We start from the raw sequence: 20547 nt of genomic DNA on the forward strand, positions 1-20547 counted from the left end.
TCGTAGTGCAAGGCTTCCCCAACAGTACTGCCATGCAGAGCAGTTCTACGCTGTCCTATAGGCTGCCAATGAGTCAGAATTGACGGGTGGACAGTGGGTGGGATTATCTACACAGCACCTGTTCTTCCGCTCTTGGCAAACTGTATTCAGAACCCAGAGGACTGCGCGGGGCAAGGCGGAGCTAGGCTTCAGCCTCTTTCCTACATCATCTGACTACAATCATTTGTCTTCAATTAAACGAAAACTGGATCATGTCCAAGGCAACACTGGACGATGGAATGCGATGACCTGGGCAAGCATTTCCGTATGAACTGATTACAGAAATGGATTCAATTTCTCCAACCAGGTGTGCCCGGTAATTTCCATGCATTCGGGCTCCCACGATCGTTCTTACATGGCGTCTCAAAATTATGGCTACAGAGGTACGCTGCGTCAGAGGGGATGGCTGGCACGTACTATTTTCTTATCGTAGGACTCTCCACTGCTGTAGGTGGTGGCTAGGGTGGAAGAGCACTCCTCCAAGTACCACGGCTTCTTCCCGCTTTCCGCGGTGCTGCTGATGGAGATGGTGTAGATGCTGTTAGTGTAGCCGTCGCAAGAGCAGTGGTCCTTGCTCCTCCCGCCGTTCCCGGACGCCCACACGAACACGGAGCCGAGGCCTCTCCGCCCCTGTTCACAAACAGAAGACAGTAAGTGAGCGCGTGGAAACACCACGGGCACAGCTTCCGGGTGAAGGTAAAACCCAACTCAACAGGGCAACACCAGATGTTAGTAGGAGGCGTGTAATAACCTTTAAATGGTGTGCTGGATTTCAGCTGCCGCGGGCGGTCAGGAGAGCTGCTTTTAGGAAGGAAAAGAAATCATTCCTATCCCACGATTACGTCAGAGAAGTAGCCATAAGCATCAGTGATTGGATGATTATTACAGCTCAACCAAAAATGATTTTCCTGGTGTCGTGACTTTTAGGCCTGCTCCTGGGGTTATTTCAGGCGCTGACTCAGAAACCTGCATTGGACAGAACACATCAGCTCTAGCTTCTTATATATGATGTTCCACTACATGTTCAACTGTTCAGTTACACCGTGTTATTCACTAATCATCCGAGTTTTAAATAGGAGAAAAATTCAGATCCACACATTACAGGTTAAGTCCAAAAAATGTAAGAAATACTTGAAACAAGAACTTAGGGAAAGGCAAACTGGATTTGATCCCAGAGTGGCTAGTTAAACACCGAGAAGCGAACCATAAAGTCAATGGTTCAAACCCAGCAGGCACTCTGCAGCCTTTGAAAGATTTAAACGTTTGGAACTCCAAAGGGGCAACTCTTCTTTGCCCTATAGGATCACTTTGAGCTACAAGGGCTTAACCAGCTGAGGATTTGTCCTTGTGGTGTAGCAGGCTGGGCAGTGCACACAGAGGACAAGCTGGGTGCTGCAGAGTGAGAGCACAGCTTGCTAAGAATGGAAAATAAAAAAGGCACATCGATGGGAGGCACGAAGGCGATCCAGAGTGCCCCGAATGAACCTGTGTCCAAGGCCATCCCACCATGAAATGAACCGATGCGGTCTGATCTCAGATGCTAAACACGTTTGGGCCTGGTTAGTGACTAAGTGGGAGAAAAAAGTAAGACTGCATAGCAATTTTCATAAATATTTTGAAGATCTCAATGTTTCCCCTTCAAATTATGCAACGGATAATTCATGTATCCAAGGTGAGGTTGTCTCCAAGCTTGTTTATAAGAAAAATTCCAACTTTTCTTTTAAAAATGTTTGTGCACAGGGGGAGAAGTTGGGCCATCCTATAACAAGACTGGACTTGATTAAAGATATTAATCAAGGAATTTTAACTCTGACCCATTTTCGGACATATGAATGTCTATTGATTGGACCAAACTCACCACCAGTCAGTGGATTATGACTCCCATTGACCCTAGAGGACACAGAGGAACCTCCCCGGGTGGGTTTCTGAGGCTGCCTATCTTATTGGGAGCAGAAAGCCCACCTTTCCTTGCACGGCAGCCGAGGGGCTCATAGAGGTGACTTGGTGGTTTGCAGTCAAACACACAACACACTATGCCATCCTATTTATTGTAAAGTAGCTCCTATTTTGGGCCCCTCTTTAAGATGACACATTGGAACTGCCTGCTATTCAGTTCCTAATGTAGGCGAAGTGATACTTGGGCGAAATTCCAAAGTCATGTAATTTTCAATGTTCAAATATACTTTTGAATCACCTTGTGGAGTATAGCTTGAACTAAATATTTAGTACTATAGAAACTACTTTATAAAGCCCATCTAAACTTCCTCTCAACACTATATTAAAATATCCTGTGAACAGAATAGAGTGGTACATGACACTTGAGTAGTTTATATGTTGGGATACTAACTACCAGGTCAGTAGTTCAAAGCCACCAACTGCCCCATGGAGGAAAAGGAGGTTTTCTACTCCTGTAAGGTGTTATGGTTTCAGAAACCCACAGGGGGCAGTTCTACCCTGCCCTAGAGGGTCACCATGAGTCAAAATTAACTTAATGGCAGTCAATTTCATTTGGTTTGGACCATATACCGAGCATAATTCTGAAATTTTTTTTTTAAATCCACATGAATTATTTCAAGACAGTATGAGATTGGTACTATGTTAAACCCATTCTTCAGATGAGGATTTGAGGTACAGAAATTAAATAATGCTTCTAGAGGTCCATAGCTAGGAATTGATGGGATTAAAGTTTAAACAATGCCTTTATAAGATAAGAAAATTGGAATGATATTATTTTTAGTTATCATAGCTACTCAATATTTCTTGGCATCCACCATACACTGGGCATGGCGACTCATCTCCATTTTACGTATGAGGAACAAGTGGTATGGGAATTCCAGACTTAGGCTGCAACCATAGTGAGTGAAGTATAGACATGGGTGCAAACTGAGTACACCCTTCCAGACCAGTCTCTCCTGTGCATACTGGAGACACCAGGTACTGAGAAATGTTAGTGATGTTACCAGAAATAATAAAATTGCAAACTAAATATACTTGAGAAATCAAGAGTTAAACAGAATTAGGCAAGCTTCCTTATTGAAGAAATTCCCAGTCATTAAATAGGTGAGTTTTCATCGCAAACTTTTGAAGGGGACACAGTGTCAAGTAGTTTCCACATGTTTGACATCTTCTTCCATCAGTACATAACTCTTCTGACATAACACTTCGAGATGGAGCCACATTCTTTATGATGAAAACTGGTAGCTAAAAAAAATTATAATCTGTCAAGGGGTCATGAGGGTTGGGGGGAAAGGGGAAAAAGAGGAGCTGATCTCGAGAGCTCAACAGAAAGGAACTGTCTAGAAAAGAAGGAGAGCAACATATGTTCAAATATGCAGGCCTATTTGCAGTAGGCTTTGTAAGAGCTCTCAATAAAATGATTGAATAAACCCGAAGATAACTAAAAGACCCTCTGTGATCATAAAATAAAGAACAGAAAACAAAGCAGACCGCAACATGAATAAAGCAAAGTGAATATTTGAACTTATGAGACGAGGTGTTCAGGACAAAACGAGAAGATAAGTCAAAGGGAAGGGCACTGCTGAGAATAATAATTACACCCAGATCCGTGACGGTGGTGTCACGGTAGAACTAGGTAGAAGCCATACTGGAGGGCACTCGGGCCCCAGACATCACTTGGCATTTAAGGGTATAAAGTCACTGTGAGTGATGGCTGAGCCTCCTTCTCCCTTCCAGGCCCTCATTTCTCAGGCTGTAGTAGGAAGGAAAGGTAGGAGAACTAACTTCAAATTTTTTGGAAGTAACCAAGGAAACGGAAATACCCTTGAGAAATCCTCACTGACCTTGAATCTTAAGGCTGAACGGAACAAAGCTTACTTTTGTCCTTCAAAGTGCAAAGCAGAAAACAGAACTGAGAAAAATCCATGGAGAGAAAGGGAGAAGAACTGTTGGGTTGTCATTGTCGCTACAAATCTGGGCCTAGTTTACCATCCCTCAATATGCCATGAAAACATTCATGAAACATAAGTAAGTATAGAATGAATTTTAACCATTACAGGCTAAGCATCTTTTCTAAGTCTTTGCCATTAGGAAGAATTAGTTACCTACAGGTGGGTTCAAAGAGCTCTGGTGTAACTGTGGCTTGGGCATTAGGCTGCCTACCACAAGGTTGGAGTTTTGAAACCACCAGCCACTTCATGGGAAAGATGAGTCTATCTGATCCTGTAAAGATTTATAGTCTCGGGAACCCTATATTGGGTCACTATGAGTTGGAATGGAGTCATTGGCAGTGAGTCCACAATGTCAAATCTGCCCATTTGACATACTGGGTGGCTTGTCTGTAACCATCACGCTGGGTGCAGGTCAAGAGTATTTTAAAGACAAGCAGGGTCATGCCTGAGACATACATTACAGCAGCAATTCCAAACTAAGGACAGAGGAAGAAGGTCTGGACCGAAGATTGGCCATAGTTGTATTTAATTGTGCACAAAGTTGCCAGTGTTAGCTGAAAAGCAATGATTATCTACCTGCATTTGCACCCAACCATCCATCTGCCTACGCACCCATGGGTAGGGGTGACCAGATTGCCACAATTGGCTCTTGCCTACACAACATAGAGACAACAAGCACATCAGTGCTAGAGGGAAAAAATGAAGAAGATTCACTGCCAACACGTGCCTTTTCTGTCAGGCACGGAGGGTCTGTGGTGCAGATTGGTGACACTGGAGCCTAACTGGAAGAGTCAACAGAACACAGGAGATGGCAGAAACCCTCGCAGGGCTAAAGCACCATCTCAACCGAACCACAAGCCAATGTAAAAGTCTGCATTTTATGGTTTCATTTATATAATTGTATAGACTTGTTTGTGGAACAAGGGATGTCATTGCTAATGTCGGTTGACTCTTGGCTGAAAGCAGAGAAGACCAAAAAGATGTGACGAAGTTAAGGCATTCAACTGTGTGGATCGAAACAAACTATGGGTAGCATTGAGAAGAATGGAAATTCCAGAACCCTTCATTGTGCCCATGCAGAATCTTTACATGGACCAAGAGGCAGTTGTTTGAACAGAACAATCTACACGCTGAGCAAACAATCTGAGAAGCTAGACACATGAAGAAAATCATGGCATCTAGATGGGAGGCCAGTTCATTAACAACCTGTACAGTGTTGTGGTATCACTGTGTGTTCCTAGTGACCTCAGTGTCAGGGTGCCGACTCTAGGGGACTTCTTTCTCTCTATCTGCTCAGAAGGGAGGTATTTGTGTCTTAAAATTACTGCTCCTGAAAAGATCTTACGAGATTGAGCTCTCTTTCCTCTCATCTCTCAATTACTTATTTAATCTCTTAACACATTGCGGACGGATCCCGAGTTTACTCTTGTTTCGCGAGCCATCTCTTAGGGGCGGATCACGAGATAACTAGTGATTTCTACACGCTGTCTTCAAATGTCATCTGCTTGGATATATTTTAACTACTTCGTCTATTTAGGTGATTACATCAGTAGTGAATGTATCAAACTCGATTGTCTTCATGGTCTTTTTGTTTATTTAGCATTTTAGTGCATTTTGGTTAAATCAAATAGTTACTATTGGTTTGAATTGTTTTGCAAGGAGTTGTGCACTTTTCATGATCAAACCTCAGTGAAATGTAAAACATCGCCTAAATCACTCAAGTGGTCTCACACTACACAAAAAGACACGAGGAAATTCTTAGCCCTAATTCTTCTAATTTTTCAAAGTAATATGGATTATGTTGATTATTTTCACAAGAAGTTTATAATTTCATAAAGATTATAGTTCATACAAGTAACAATGTTCCACATACATTGCAAAGTATTGTTCCATAATGTGAGATATTTTATATTTGAAAACTGAAAGTTAAAAATAAATATGATAACAAGTTGATAAGTTGTAAACCCATTTATGGTTTAATGCAAAAAAACCCAAAAACCTAACAGCCAAAAACTACACGGACACTTGACTAAGTTAGTAAAAAAATATAAACACTCTTTTATGTGTTAAGTATCTCAAAAGTGATTGACTTAAGGTATACTGTTAGTGTCTGTTGGATAAAGTCTCTTTTGATCTTAAAGTAAAAGAAACTCTCTTTTGAACCTTGGCCTTGGGTTTTTAAGTAGAGCCATGAATATATTTGTTTCTGCTTATATAAATGGCACGCGGTCATTTAAGGGGGGCGTAAAATGAGCATCTTTTACAATTTTACAAAGCAGAATACTTTCTGTTTCGAGGACCCCAGTGGCTCCCTGGGCTAAGGGTTGGACGGCTAACAGCAAGTTTGACAGGTTCCGCTTACCAGCTGCCGTGAGGGACAGAGATGAGGCTACCTGCTCAGGTAAAGGCGTATCTTCTCGGAAACCAAGAGGAGCCGATCTGTGCTGCTTTATAGGGCCACTGTGCATTGACATGACCTTGATCTCAACGTGTCCTCTGCATTTGACAGATGAACAGACTAGAGCTCAGAAATGATCCTTAATGCCAGACCCTGAGATGAAATCTTCCTCAAGCAACCGTCTGAGCTTGAACCCGTCAGTGGGCTGTGTTTTGTTAAAAGAAGGCTAGTGGTGGTGGTTGTTCTAGTTTCAAGAAAATCTCCCGTGTCTTCACAGAAAGACCTAAGTGCAGACAAACCGAGCTCTCGCCAGGCATGGAAGCCACACTGGAAATGGTGCCGACTAGAAGGCGTTGTTGCCGCCTCTTCAACAGCCTGACTTATTAGGGGTTGGACACAAGTCCTGGCCTGCGTTTCCCATAAGAACCTTAACCAGAGGTCTCCCTCACAAGTTTTAACCACGAGTCGTTCTAGTCCAGCAGCAGCCCCAGAGGACACCTATACTGGAGAGAGCAGAGGGCTGCTGCTGGCCTGGACGTGTTCCTCCCACACAGAGGTGACTTCCAACTTGGTCTCAATGCCAAGCAGATCATTTGAGGAGAACATCCGGAGGGAATCATGTTTACAATTGGGCAGGGTGAAAGGAAGTCATGCTGCCCAGGCCTGAAAGGAACTGGGGAAAGGGAAGCTACTGGACTTGGAGATAGGGGGGCTGAGCAGGACTGAGAGTTGGTCACGGGATACACCGATCCATGTTTCCCTTTAGGGAGGAAGAAGTCCACGAGAATTCACACTGGGACTAGCGTCTCTTCCTCGCTGGCTCTTCCCCACTGGCCAAGTTCCCCCAGGTGGCAGATGTCAGATACAGGTCACACAGGGAGGTGTCCCTGGTCGTGAAGTAAAGAGGAGAAGCCATCTGGAGGGTCAAATGAGCATGAGGCAGCACCGGTCTCTAGGCGAGAGGATGAGCAAAGGGTGAGACTGCAGAACAGGGAGAGGCTGCTCTCAGTCTATCCAGGAGGCACTCTGACTGCGTGCGTCTGTGTATGCTTTATGATTAAAGTCCCAGAAAGAAATAGAGGGAACCTGTGGATTTCGAAATGCCATAGAAAGATGCCCAAGATCCATGAGGGTTAATCTGAAACAATCAGCAATTCAGGGATTTATACACTGCAGGTGCACAGTGTGCAATAAGCAGAATCCAAAATATGCGTAGGTAAGACAATCTTGGCTGAGGAGAATGGAGCTTTCACGCCAGGTATAGCGAGAAGGGCAGAGGGAGCGGCGAGAATGTTATCGAGATAAAAAATCTGGAGACACTGATTTTCTGAGAGTGGAAGAAACAAAGGCACTTCCTGGTTTGGGTAAAGTGTTGTAATTGCAATTGCTTCAGTAATAAATAGAACTTTAGTTGAAGTAGGGGAGGGGGCTGACTCAAACTTAATTGAGTTCTAAAGTTAAAAGTAAATTTAGGGGAAGATGTCTTGTGAAATGCACACAGGACAAACTCCAATAGGTTCTCTTTCACTGCATGGATAAATGCACATGCATTTCTTATAAGGTATGCCCTACAGAAGTCAATTTATAAAACCCGATAAGCATTGTGATTAGGGACCGAAAGGTATTGGATTTTGTTGTTTAGAAGGTCAGTAAAGGTCACTGGCAAGCCAATTATATTGTACATCCCAAGCCAGCATTTGAGAGCTACAGAGTTTACTGGAGTTTCATTTCTTTAAAATGTTATGATATTTTTTAAGCTAATGCAGATTTTATTTGGTATTTTAATATCACTTTCTTGTGCTTAGGAAGTATTCTTCAAGGAGTATAAATAAGTGACAAGAGCGTTTTAGCAATCCAAAAGTTAGAAAAAGATAATAACATCTCTTGAATATCAGTGAGCGCTATGCTCAGTGCCTATACACCCAAGAGGCCTTTGAATCATTCATGGAAAAAATCATTCATGGAAAAATTCCATTATCTTTTCTTTCCATTTTCCATGAATTTTTTTCAAAACGTCCTTGTAGAAAACAAAGGTAGGTTACATTCATTTTCACAGATTGGGAAGTTGAATCTCCTAACATTAAGGACATGGTCTGGATCGCGGAACTAGCTCACAGTGTCGGTATGAGGTGGAGCCACCTAAGTCTAAACAGAGACTTTGTTATCGGCATCTGTTGACCGGAAAACCACAGACCAAAGCAATAGTTGGCAACTGGACTTCCAAGTCAGCACGACTTCTTGTGTGGTAGGGCAGAGCTGTGCTCCAGGGGGCTTGCAAGAGTGGAGGTTTGAGGGGCAGAGCCTGCCTTATGAGGTGCCCCTGGGTGGACTTGAAGCTCCATCGTTAACCATTTGTCCCATGGTCATGTCATGAAGATGTCCACATTAAAAGGACATTATCAACTGGCCTTACGATGAAGAACTTCCAATACCTGTGATGTCTTCCAAGCCTCGTCTGACTGCCCCGGTCAACAAGCCCCTCACACCTCCTTGGCCCTCTTCTCAGAGTGGGGCAACACCGTGCTCTCTGAAAGCCCCCCCAAAGGTGGTTCACAGACACAGGGCTTCAGGCAGGGATTGCCGAGCAGGGAAAGAGACACAGGTATGCACTTCCGCTTGGGAAATGCGATGTGAAGGCAACACTGCTCAGCTTTGTAAAATGTAAGGACGTTCTCACTAGCATTTCCAAAATAAATCTTGTTCCCTAAAGGAATGATTGAGCAAGGGTCATTGAAAGAAAAAGTCTGGCCTAGAGACACAGCATACCAGGGAATTAAAAAAATTCCTAGAAAAATGGCATTAAATGATCACGGAATTTTCCCAAACACTGCTATACTTATAAAATGGTTAGTAGAGTTCTAAAATACTGCTTCTGCAAGAAACACCATATAACTTTTGAATCCTTTTTGTGACCAGGACAAATGATTCAGACAAAAGGAAAGCTGCTTCAAGGTGACTTCAAAAGAAAAGTCTGCAAATGGCATTGAATCAGGAGCGGGTGGCCAGACTTGCACCTGAAGAGGTGACCACAGGATGACCTTGGAAAGCAGCACTGAGGATAAGATGTCTCTGACTAGCTTCCTGACCCAGAGTAGGTGCATGGCTCGATATTAAATCGCAAGCAGGGCTTGCAAAGCTGATGGTGCCCAGCTATTACAAGATAGAGGGTCTAGAGTCTTAAAAGCTTGAAGTTAAACAAGCAGCCATCTAGCAGGGATGCAACAAAGCTCACATGGAAGAAGCACACCAGCCTTTGCAATTATGAGGTGGTGATGGAATAGGTATTGGAAGGTCAAAAATACACAACCGAATCAATGTGAAGGAGCGTGGTTGTGATGGAGACCCAAAACCCACCTATAAGATAATTGGACAGTCCCTCACAGAATGGTCACATGGATGGTATGATATATCTAGGATCAGCTACAGCACTGATGAAGCACATAACAATCTCCTTGTTCTTTAAAATTTCCCCACTTATTATTATGGTTTCAGTACTACCTCATTAGCCTTGTTAGACTTGTGTATGGTCACTGATACAATTAAGATTATTTGATGCCAGCACAGTTCACAATTGCAAGGAGATGGGAACAAGCCAAATTTCCATCAACAGACAAAAGGATCAAAAAACTGTGGTACATTCACACAATGGAGTACTATGTGCCCCTAAAAAGCAAGGATGAAGGCATGAAAGCACATTGCCGCATGGGAAGAACTGGGGGAAATGGTGGTAAGTGAAGTAAGTCAAGCACAAAAGGACAAGTACAACATGAGTCCACTGCGGTAAGCTTAAAAAAAGAAAGAAAGAACAAGAAAAACGGGGCATGGAGGAGAAGCTACTGTATACATACATCCCTGGGGTGAGATCCAGCAATTATGGCAGGGGCCAAACCCAACCCAGGGATACATACAGCAGCCAACTAAATAAGAGAGGGAAAGAGAAAAAAGAAAAAAGACATGGGTAGGGGGAGAGCAGGACACTAATCCACCCAAGAGGAGGCTATTGTTTATATCTCCACAATACCAGGAGAGGGAGAGAGACCAGGCTTCAACCCGATGCACCAAGAAGTGGATACTCCATACCAGCTGCACCAGGGAACAACAGAGAGGTCTGAAAGGCCAGCCCCAAGCCCAACTATGTGGACACCCCCATCTCCCGCCCTCAGAAGAATGTACTTCAGAAGACAGCACTGGGGTTACACATTGGGGAGAGGGGTGCTTCAGATTAGTGCACACGGGAGAAACATCAAAGAGATGGAGAGGGAGGAGAGGACACCCTGGCCCACCAAGCCCCAAGGATGACGTTCCTGTTCAGAGTATATAAAGCATGGGGAGGACAGTAGGGCCAGCCCCACCCTGGGACACGGCGTCCCTCACTGAACCATGGCACTGCGGGGGACAGCACTGGAGACACAGTGCGGGAATCCTGCACAGCGTGGCCCCATCATGCTGGGGCGAGGCACTGAGGACATGCAGCAGAGCAGCAGGGGAGCAGAGTGATGAAACCCCCGGGGATTACCAGAAATAGACTTTGGAGACAGTGTGACACCGCATCAGAGTCGACTGGAAAACACCTGGAAAGGCCAACAAAAGACCTTGAGCTACTTACAGGCATTTCTATTTTTGTCAGTGGCTTTCTCTTTGTCATTTTGTTGTTTTGTTGGTTTTGACTTCCTTTGTTGTTTTATTTGGCTTTGCCTGGTTTTTGCACTTATTAATTTATCTGCATGTCTACCTAGATGAGAGGCAGGATAAATAATTGGGGGATGAAAAGAATGGGACCAATAGTTTCGGGGGATACAGGAGAAAGGTGGGGTGGGAGAAAGGATGTGGGGGAGGGTGGACCAACCCAGGGGCAAGGGAACAACAAGTGAACTAACATCAATAAAAGGAAGGTCGTAGGATGCCTAGTGGGACTTAATCAAGGGCAATGTAGCAGCGAGGTCTTCTACACCCAAATGAAGGCCGAACATGATGGTGCGACAAGACAGAAGTAAAAGGAAATTCAGGAAAGAACCAGAAGGAAAAGGGCATTGATAGAAGCCTAAACACAGGTATGTACATACATATGTATATATGTGTATGTATATAATGAGAGGGGAATAGAACTATGTACTCATGTCTCTGTTAAGAATCAAGGTAGCAGATGGACATTGGGCCTCGACTCAAGTACTCCCTCAACACAAGAACACTTTATTGAATAATCCAGCATTCTGTAATGCTCACCTTCCCGACACGCTGAAGACAAAACAGGTGCATAAACAAATGGGGTGAAAAAGCTGATGGTGTCTGGCTATCAAAAGATATAGCATCTGGGGTCTTAAAGGCTTGAAGATAAACAAGCGGCCATCTAGGTGAGAAGCAAGAAAGCCCACATGGAAAAAGCACACCAGCCTTTGTGATCATGAGGTGTCGATGGGATCTGGTATCAGACATCTAAGACCCAAAACAAAACCATACTCAACGTGAATGGGGGAGGGGCATGGAGTGGTGACCCAATGCCCACCTGTAGACAATTCGACATCCCCACACAGAGGGGTCCCAGGGAAGAGATGAGTCAGTCAGGGTGCAGTATAGTGCCGATGAAACACACAACTTTCCTCTAGCTCTTTGGTGCTTCCTTCATCCCACTATCATGACTTCAGTTCTACCTTTCAAATCAGATTAGACCAGAACATGCACACTGCTACAGATAGGAACCCACAACACAGGGAATCCAGGATAGATAAACCCCTCAGCGCCAACAATGAGAGTAGAGATACCAGGAGGATTAGGGGAGGATGGAGGGAGGAAGGCAGAATCCATCACAAGGATCAACGGGTAACCCCCTCCCAGGGGGAGGAATGATAGAAAGGTGAGGGGTGATGGAGGACAATGGAAAATATGGGAAAAATAATCTATAAGTTATCATGGGTTCTTGAGGGAGGGAGGGGGAGGGGAAAAGGGGACACTCCTATCAGGGGCTCAGTTTGGAGGAGAAAACTAAGAAAACGATGAAGGCAGCAGACGTGCTGACACTGGAGGAATGTATGGATTGTGATAAGAGATGCAAGAGCCCCAATGAAAGTATTAAAATAAAAAGATTGTTGGATGCATGAAAGCCAACATAAGTACCCACCTTCGATGTAACAGGAAAAAGTAACAGGAGTAACAGTTTCCTGAAGGTCTGCGAAGGGGGAGCCAATAGCAATGTTGACCGTATAACCCCACCGTCGGGGAGCGAACAACAAAATTGTAGGTGAATGCATATATTAGCTAGTGTAAGACATGGGGTATATATATGACCAATGATAAGGGTTTGGGGTGGGGGCGGGAGTGGGTAAGTATAGCAGGTATTAAGGAGGTCAAGAAGAAGGAGAGCGTTTTGACACTGATTGTGGTGACGAGTGTACAATACTGCTTGATATGAATGAACTATGGAATGTTATCTGCATATGCAAGGTATCTAGAAGAGCTCCCAATAAGACGATTAAAAACAGAAAGGTCTCTTGGACTGAGCTGACGGGAGAGCACACTGCTGCCAATGCCTCAGGACAGGCTCTTCCGCCGCCCATTTGGGCAAGTGGACATGAATGATGAGAATACGGAACTGGACCCAGAGAGTAAGGTGGGGACTCAACACAACTAACACAGGGTACTTATAAGAGAGAAAGAAGGCGCTGCTGACCTCTGAGGATTAGAAATCTGAAGTAATGGTGGAGAGGTCTGGGGGCCGGCCCCAATCACAACTACTAAGTAGACACCTGGCCCTCCCTGCCAAAGAATTTATTTTAAAGGACAGCATTGAATCTACACCTCCAGGAGAGGGACATATCTGATCAGAGCACACGGGTGCAGATGAAGGGGAAGGAAGAGAGAGTGGAACACATCCTGGCCCACTAGGCTGTGAGGATGATGTTCCCAATTAGAGCAGCCAGTCCACAGAGAGGACCACATGGCCGGCCCCAGTATGAGACACTACGTCCCTCACTGACCCATAGGCCTACAGGGGACAACACCAGAGACACAGTGTGGGAATTGCACTGGATCTAATCCTGCCACACCGAGGCAAAACACTAAGGGGTTCAACAGAACAGCAAGGGAATGGAGCAGTAAGCTCCCCAGGGATTGCTGAAGGTGGACTTTGGGGCCAGCACGTGGAAGCCCAACAGACTGGACTGGGAAACTCTCCTAAAGGTCAACAAACAATCCTGGAACTAACTACAAGCTTTTCTTTCTTATTGTGTTTTGTTTTTTGTCATTGGTTTGTTGTTGTGATTTTTGTTGTATATTCTTGCTTGGTTTTGCTGTCTTGTTGTTGTGCATGTTAATATCTCCGCAGGTCTGTCTAAATAAGATAGGCTGGATGAACAATCTGGAGGAGAAAACAACCGGACCGACAGTTCCATGGGGACATGGGAGAGCGTGAGGGTGGGGGAAAGATAGTGGTGTTAACAAACCCAGGGACAAGGGAACAACAAGTGATCCAAATCAGTGGTGAGGAGGGTGTGCAAGGCCTGGTAGGGCATGATCAAGGGTAATGTAACCAAGGGGAATTGCTGAAACCCTGGTGGGGACTGAGCATGATAGAGGGACAGGAGGAAAGTCAAAGGAAATAGAGGAAAGAGCTGGGAAGCAAAGGGCATTGATAGAGATCTAGATAAAGACATGTACACATGCAAATATATTTATATATGAGGATGGGGAAATGAAACTATGTGCATATATTTATAGACTTAGTATTAAGGTAGCAGAGGGACATTGGACCTCCACTCAAGTACTCCTTCAATGCAAGAATACTTTCTTCTATTAAATTGGCATTCTATGATGCTCACCTTCCAGACACAACCACTGAAGACAAAGCGGGTTAATAAGCAAATGTAGTGAAGAAAGATGATGGTGCCTGGCTATCAAGAGATATAGCATCTGGGGGTCTTAAAGACTTGAAGGTAAACAAGCGGCCATCTAGTTCAGATGCAACAAAGCCCACACAGAAGAAGCACACTAGCCTGTGTGATCACAAGGTGCCAAAGGGATCAGTTATCAGGCATCATCAGAACAAAAGAATCTTACCATAGTGAATGAAGTGGGGAGTGTGGTGTGGAGACCCAAAGCCCATTTGTAGGCCTCTGGACATCCCCTTACAGAGGGTTTCGGGGAGGAGACGAGCCAGGCAGGGTGCGATGTAGCAATGATGAAAAATACAGCTTTCTTCTAGTTCCTAAATGTTCCCACCACCCACCAACAATTGTGATCCCAATTCTACCTTGCAAACCTGGGTAGAACGGAGGATGTACACTGGTACATATAGGAAATGGAAACACAGGGATTCCAGGGCAGATGATCCCTTCAGGACCAGTGGTGTGAGTAGGGATACTGAGAGGGTAGAGGGAGGGAAGGTTGGAAATGAGGAACCGATTACAAGGATCTACATGTGACCTCCTCCCTGGTGGACGGACAACTAAAACATGGGTGAAGGGAGACATCGTACAGGGAAAGATATGGAAAAATAATAATTTATAAATTATTAAGGGTTCATGAGGGAGGGGGGAGCAGGGAGGGCGGGGAAAAATGAGGACCTGATGCCAGGGGCTTAAGTGGAGAGCAAATGTTTTGAGAATGATGAGAGCAAGGAAGATGCAATGCTCTTTACACAATTGATGTATGTATGGATTGTGATGAGTTGCATGAGCTCCTAATAAAATGATTTAAAAAAAATAGTGGACAAAGGTAAGAGCGTAAACAATGAGAATATGTGTTCATGAGGGAGGAGGGAACATGGAAGGAGGGGGAAAATGAGGCGCTGATATTAAGGACTCAAGTAGAAAGCAAATGTTTTGAGAATGATGATGGCAACAAAGGTATGCATGTGCTTGACACAATATGAATGTATGGATTGTGATAAGAATTGTACGAGTCCCCAGTAAAATGATTAAAAAATAAAAGAAATCTGAAGTTCAATTTTTGTTTTTGCTACAAACTGTCCCATGCTAAAGTTATCTGTCCACCGCATCTTCATTTGGAAAAGAAGCTTTTTTATTGTTGTTGCATTTTTGACTCTTTAGTTTTTAAAAATGTTAAAGATTTATTCCACCAATCAGAATGTCCAAAGAGTATGTAAAAGGTTTCACTGGATTTCATATTTTCTATTAGAATATTTAGTTATCTGCTCTCAGAATAACTAAGGCAAATGAAGGAAGTCCTTTATGTATTAAAAAGAGAAAACAAAAAATCAAGCAGCGGCTCTGTATTTGATTCTGCCTCACAGAAATTCCACGTGCATCAGAGCAGAGTTGGGCCCTTGGGGCTCTCAGGGGTTGAGCCCCTCCATCGCAGTTCCTCTGCTATTGGTGGCCGTGTCTCTGCGTCTACTTGGATGTCTCAGCTGCCAGTACACTCAGGCAGAACTACATTAGCCTGGCAGGAAACCCAAACCACTTGCTCCCAGCAGGTTGATCTGACTGACAGCAGTCCTGTAGGACAGGGTGGAACAGTCCTGTGGGTCTCTGACACTGTAACTCTTTACAAGAGCAGAGTGCCTCATTGTGCTTCTGCAGAGTGGCTGGTGGTTTCAAACTGCTGGCCTTGTGGTTACCAGGTCAACGCATCACCCCCTACGCACCAGCGTTTTCCTCCTTTTTCTCACCGTCGCCTGAAATCTCACCATTGAGTTAAGTGCTGTGTTCTGCTCTAATAATAATAGATGCATACGCTTTGTATATTAAGCATGTTCTTATGTTTTGTTGACTTTTTAATAACAGACTGGAAATGCATGATGCAGTTATTAACTGCATATTAATTTGACCACACACAAAATGAAAATGCATGACATAGGCTGCCTGGCTGACTTTGAGAGAAAGAGAGAGCCTAATCATGATTAGGGGATTCATCTGGTGACCAGAGCCATAAGACACGCTGATAAATAAGAACATTGAAAAATACCAGTGGTAACCTACAACTATTTTCTTTTCACAAGGACCCTCATGTTTTAGTCTATGAACAGGTTGCACGCTGCACGGATTCTTATCTGAGCCAAAGCTTAGTGTCAACCAATCGAAGACGCAAACACAAAACTTCCCCACGCTCAGCTTCTTAACAAACACCCACTTCAGGCTTTTTATGTAACTGAAAGGAGAGCTCAAACTGAGTAGTGCATCTACCACGTACATCACAATATCAGTTCGGTGGCCTATCAACTCGCTAGTGGCTTTGCTGAATGAGTAGTGTCCTTTCTGCAGAAGGGGCGCACTGGAGCCTGCATAAACAACATGTACGTGCACACGGGTGTGACCCTGGCTCTCCACAGCAGCATTGTGTCGCCGTGTCTTTCTTTCGTTCTGTGTATTTTGCAAGGCATAAGTGGGAGAGGAAAACCGGTCATGTACGGGGAGAAGGTGGAACATCCCTGAGGAAACAAAGAACGATGTGTCCGCTAATGGAAATAAATCCACATTCAAGAGGAGAACCGAGTCCCTATTTCTCTTTGGCTACCCTACGCATTCGGGAATTTTACACAGAACAATAAACCGGGGCTCCATAAGGTACTGTGCATGTTCTTGAAAGCTAGACAAGACCTCATTCGGACCCATTTCAAATTTCCACCCAAGGAAACTAAAACAACAAAAAACCCACAATGAAGTCTGCTGAGTCAGTTACTGGCAGACCCCGAAACAGAAGGAACCACACTGCAAGCACCCCATGCCATCAGATTCCCTGTTGCTTAGAGCTGGCTCAGCGGGAGTCCCAGAGAGTGCCCCACAACCATGGCTAAGCAAGCAAACAAGCAAACACACTAAACATGCAAAACAAAAGCAAAAATCAAAACAAAACTCCCTTCACTAATTTGCCAAACCAATAATTCCCAATTAATTACTTTCTATTCATATTCTATTCATGGTCCATTTATTGCCTTGCTGCCCTCTTTTTTCAAAGACCTCTCTTTCTTCATCTGGTTCTCCAAAACCTTGGCAACACTCCCATTATCACTTATTTCTGGTCACACACATCTCTGAGCCTTGAGTGTGGAATGAGCTGTTTCCCGGAGCACAGCCGCCGTGAGCTCTGGCTGCGCAGCAGGGCTGTACGCCTGGTGACTTGCTCCTTCCAGCCAGCAGCTCTGGGCAGCTTGGAAAGCACATCCGCCTGTTTCATTCCATCTCTTAAACAATCTGAGGAAGTAAGTCCCAGAACGCCCGCTCCTGTTTCGGGCACTTCCACTGCTGCAGCACGCCCAGCCCCCGGTCTTCCACCTGCCAACGGTGCTGAGATCAGTCTCTGAGGAGGGCCAGGTCTATGACAGTAAGAAGGGCATTTCAAATGGACCCCCAAAAAACAAACCCACTGCCAGTGAGTCTATTCCCACTCACAGTAGGCCCTATAGTACTGAGTACAGCTAGGGGTTCATGGGGTTTCTGAGGCTGCAAATCTTTATGGAAGCAGATGGACTCATCTTTGTTCTGAGGCGAGGCTGGCGGGGGTTTGAGCCCAGGACCTTTGGGTTAGCAGGTGAGCACTTAAAGATAGTGCCATCAGGGCTCCAGTTCAAAAATCCCCTTTCACAGAGAACAGAAACATTTACTGTCAACGGGGGTGGGGGAGTTTGCTGTACATGGTTGGAAGGGCAGAAGGAAAGGGGGATAGATGGGCTCTCCGTTACTCACGGAAGTAGTCTTTTCAGAAATGAAATCTGCGCTGTGGAATGCTTCACTGTAGATGGGCGCCAACTGCCAGCTCGAGCTGTCCCCTCTCCAAAGCAGCTACCACTGGGAGCAAGACCTGGAGCAGCTGACAGCATTTCTACCCCAGAGAAAACAACAACACCAGTAGTCTTCCTGTAAACACAGTGCTTGGTGGAAACAAATTATAATTTTGCATAATGCTGTGTTTAATTCGTTACAAGCTACAGTGGTATTTTGTTATTCGCTTGGCATCTTGCTTGGTGAAGTGGAGGGACAACTGAAGGGAGAGAGGGCCACAAGGAGATGGATCGACAGCCAAGGGTGGAAGCACAGGATCGATTATGAGGACGGTGTTTCATTCTGTTGTGCACTAGGGGTCAGAAATGACTCAATGGCACCTGACCACAACAAAGTTGATCCCCAGGGGCACTGATGGCAATGGGCTGCTGGTTGAGAGGTCAGTAGTTGGAAACCACCAGTCACTCTGTGGGAGAAAGAGAAAGCTTTCGACTCCTGTAAAGAGTTACTCTCAGGAAGACAGGGGCAGTTCTGTGCTGTCCTGTAGGGTCGCTGGGAATGAGCGTTGACTCAATGGCAGTGAGTGAGAGCAGTTGAGTCCTACTAGATGTGACTGCATGCACGACACAAGAGAACCGTGGTTGTCACTGGCTAATTATTGGGAGTAAGCACCAGGGCGTTCTCTGTGCTTGGAAGCTCCTCTAAACCCAGCTCAACATCACAGCAGCTTGTAAGCACAGTGGACAGATCGTCCGGGAGCACTGCCCACATGGTGCTTAGGCCAGGAAGGAAAACAGTCTCCCGCGTGGAAGCTGTGAAGTCTACCACTGAACCCCAACCAGAGTCACAATTCTAGTAGGTCCGTATTGTTTGCCAGACTGTGAGGTGGATGCCTGAAGGCCTTAGAGACAGAGAAAAAAGAGGCCCATCCTCTGAGCAGGAGACCAGCAGTTGGTCTGAATGTGAAATATATGAGATCTCAGCCAGTCTTACAATAACTCCAGAAAGTAAGCAGTATCATAATCTGAGCCTGGGGGGACTGTGTGATAAGAATTGGAATGCTAACCAAATCCACCAGCTTCTCCGCTGCAGAAAGATGAGGCTGCCTGCTTCCATATTGAGTCACATGCCGGGCAAACCAAAGCACCACGTCCGTTACGTCTCCTAGGGTCACTGTGAGTGGGCGTCACCTGGATGGCAGTGGGTTTGGCTCCTCAAGGGTTTGGCGACCTCATAGACGCTCCCTACTACCCCAAGCTGCTGCCCTTTCCTTTGCCGCGCTTCCTAATGGCCAAGTTCCCCAATTTCCCTCAACTGGGTGACTTCCTGTCGAGGCTCATTCCAACGCCGAACTCAAGTGACAAGCAGAGTTGATAATCACAATGATGTCTAGAAGCTTAAATATGAGATGGTATTTGTTTTCATCTTACAGCTGAGGAGTGGAAGCTTGGGCAAAGTGGGGGTAGGGATAGTCCATAAAAGCTATAGGTACTTTCAAATCATTTGATATTATTAACTATATCCAATTTACCCTGGTTTATTACACAATGGCCTTTCTTTTCCAATCACAGACATGTTTTCTTGAAGAAACTGTCTTCTTATGAGCTCTCTCAAATCTCTATTTAGAATCAGAAGCGCAGGATCGGAGTAGCCCATAACTTGCCCTAAACCTATCTCTCTATAATAATTTCATACTTTCCTGTAGAGGTAAAAAAACAAACAAAATAAAACAAAACAAAAAACCCTCCAATGGCCTACCCAGGCAGCCCAGACTAAGAGCAAACTGAAACTGGACTATTTTGTAACCTACCTAGTCAACCACTACAAGGCTAGCGTAAGAGAGGGATTTAGAATGGATTTTACAAAGTAAATCTACACCACTCACAGTTAGTAATGAACTTAATATACAGAAAACAGGATGACATTACATATTTGAAATATGCATATAGGCTAGAATATTGTATATTCTTCATAAAAGCAAATCACAATTCACATTCAAAATGTAATCTCCACTTGATACCTGGGTGTCAAATAATTTTGTGATGATTAGAAAATAGGAAGCTACACATACATTTAAGAAAGACACACAATTCTTTGTGGCCAAACTGGAAGGCATTAATATTGTGTCCACTTGACAAGTCCTAGCTTACCAAGATAGAGTTAAATCTTGAGGGAAGATATGTTAAAACAAACAAGAGTTATAGTCAATTTTCATTATGTGGAAGCAACTTTAAATAAATTCCCTTGTCTATCTTTGCCTAAAAATAAATGCTTCCAAAGTTTTACAGCACTGGCCTACTCATTTAATATCAATCTGTCATTTGTTAAAATGCAAACTACCAATCCTACAATAGTTGGGTGCATCTTAGATAAAAACACATCCCTCCTGGGTGAAATCAGTTAATTTTATTATAGTTATTATTACTGCTTACATTATACAAGCACATTCTACCTCTGGTCTCCCTTCCAGGTGAACATATGCCTTTAATTTAAGGGTGGGATAATATGCGTGTGAGTGTACATACATGTT

The 20547-nt window shown here is 44.5% G+C and overlaps 1 protein-coding gene across 4 annotated transcripts in view; it reads right to left on the reverse strand.

Moving 5' to 3' along the window:
* PCSK5 (proprotein convertase subtilisin/kexin type 5) overlaps positions 1–20547 on the reverse strand; it is a 516123-nt gene that overhangs the window by 300506 nt on the left and 195070 nt on the right. For all 4 annotated transcript variants that reach the window (XM_075560524.1, XM_075560523.1, XM_075560525.1 and 1 more), the window contains exon 8: positions 457–669. In XM_075560524.1, the coding sequence (XP_075416639.1) occupies positions 457–669 (213 nt within the window). The remainder of the gene's footprint in view (positions 1–456; positions 670–20547) is intronic.

Source organism: Tenrec ecaudatus, chromosome 10 (assembly GCF_050624435.1).
Source record: "Tenrec ecaudatus isolate mTenEca1 chromosome 10, mTenEca1.hap1, whole genome shotgun sequence".
In the NCBI taxonomy this organism is placed as follows: Eukaryota; Metazoa; Chordata; class Mammalia; order Afrosoricida; family Tenrecidae; genus Tenrec; species Tenrec ecaudatus.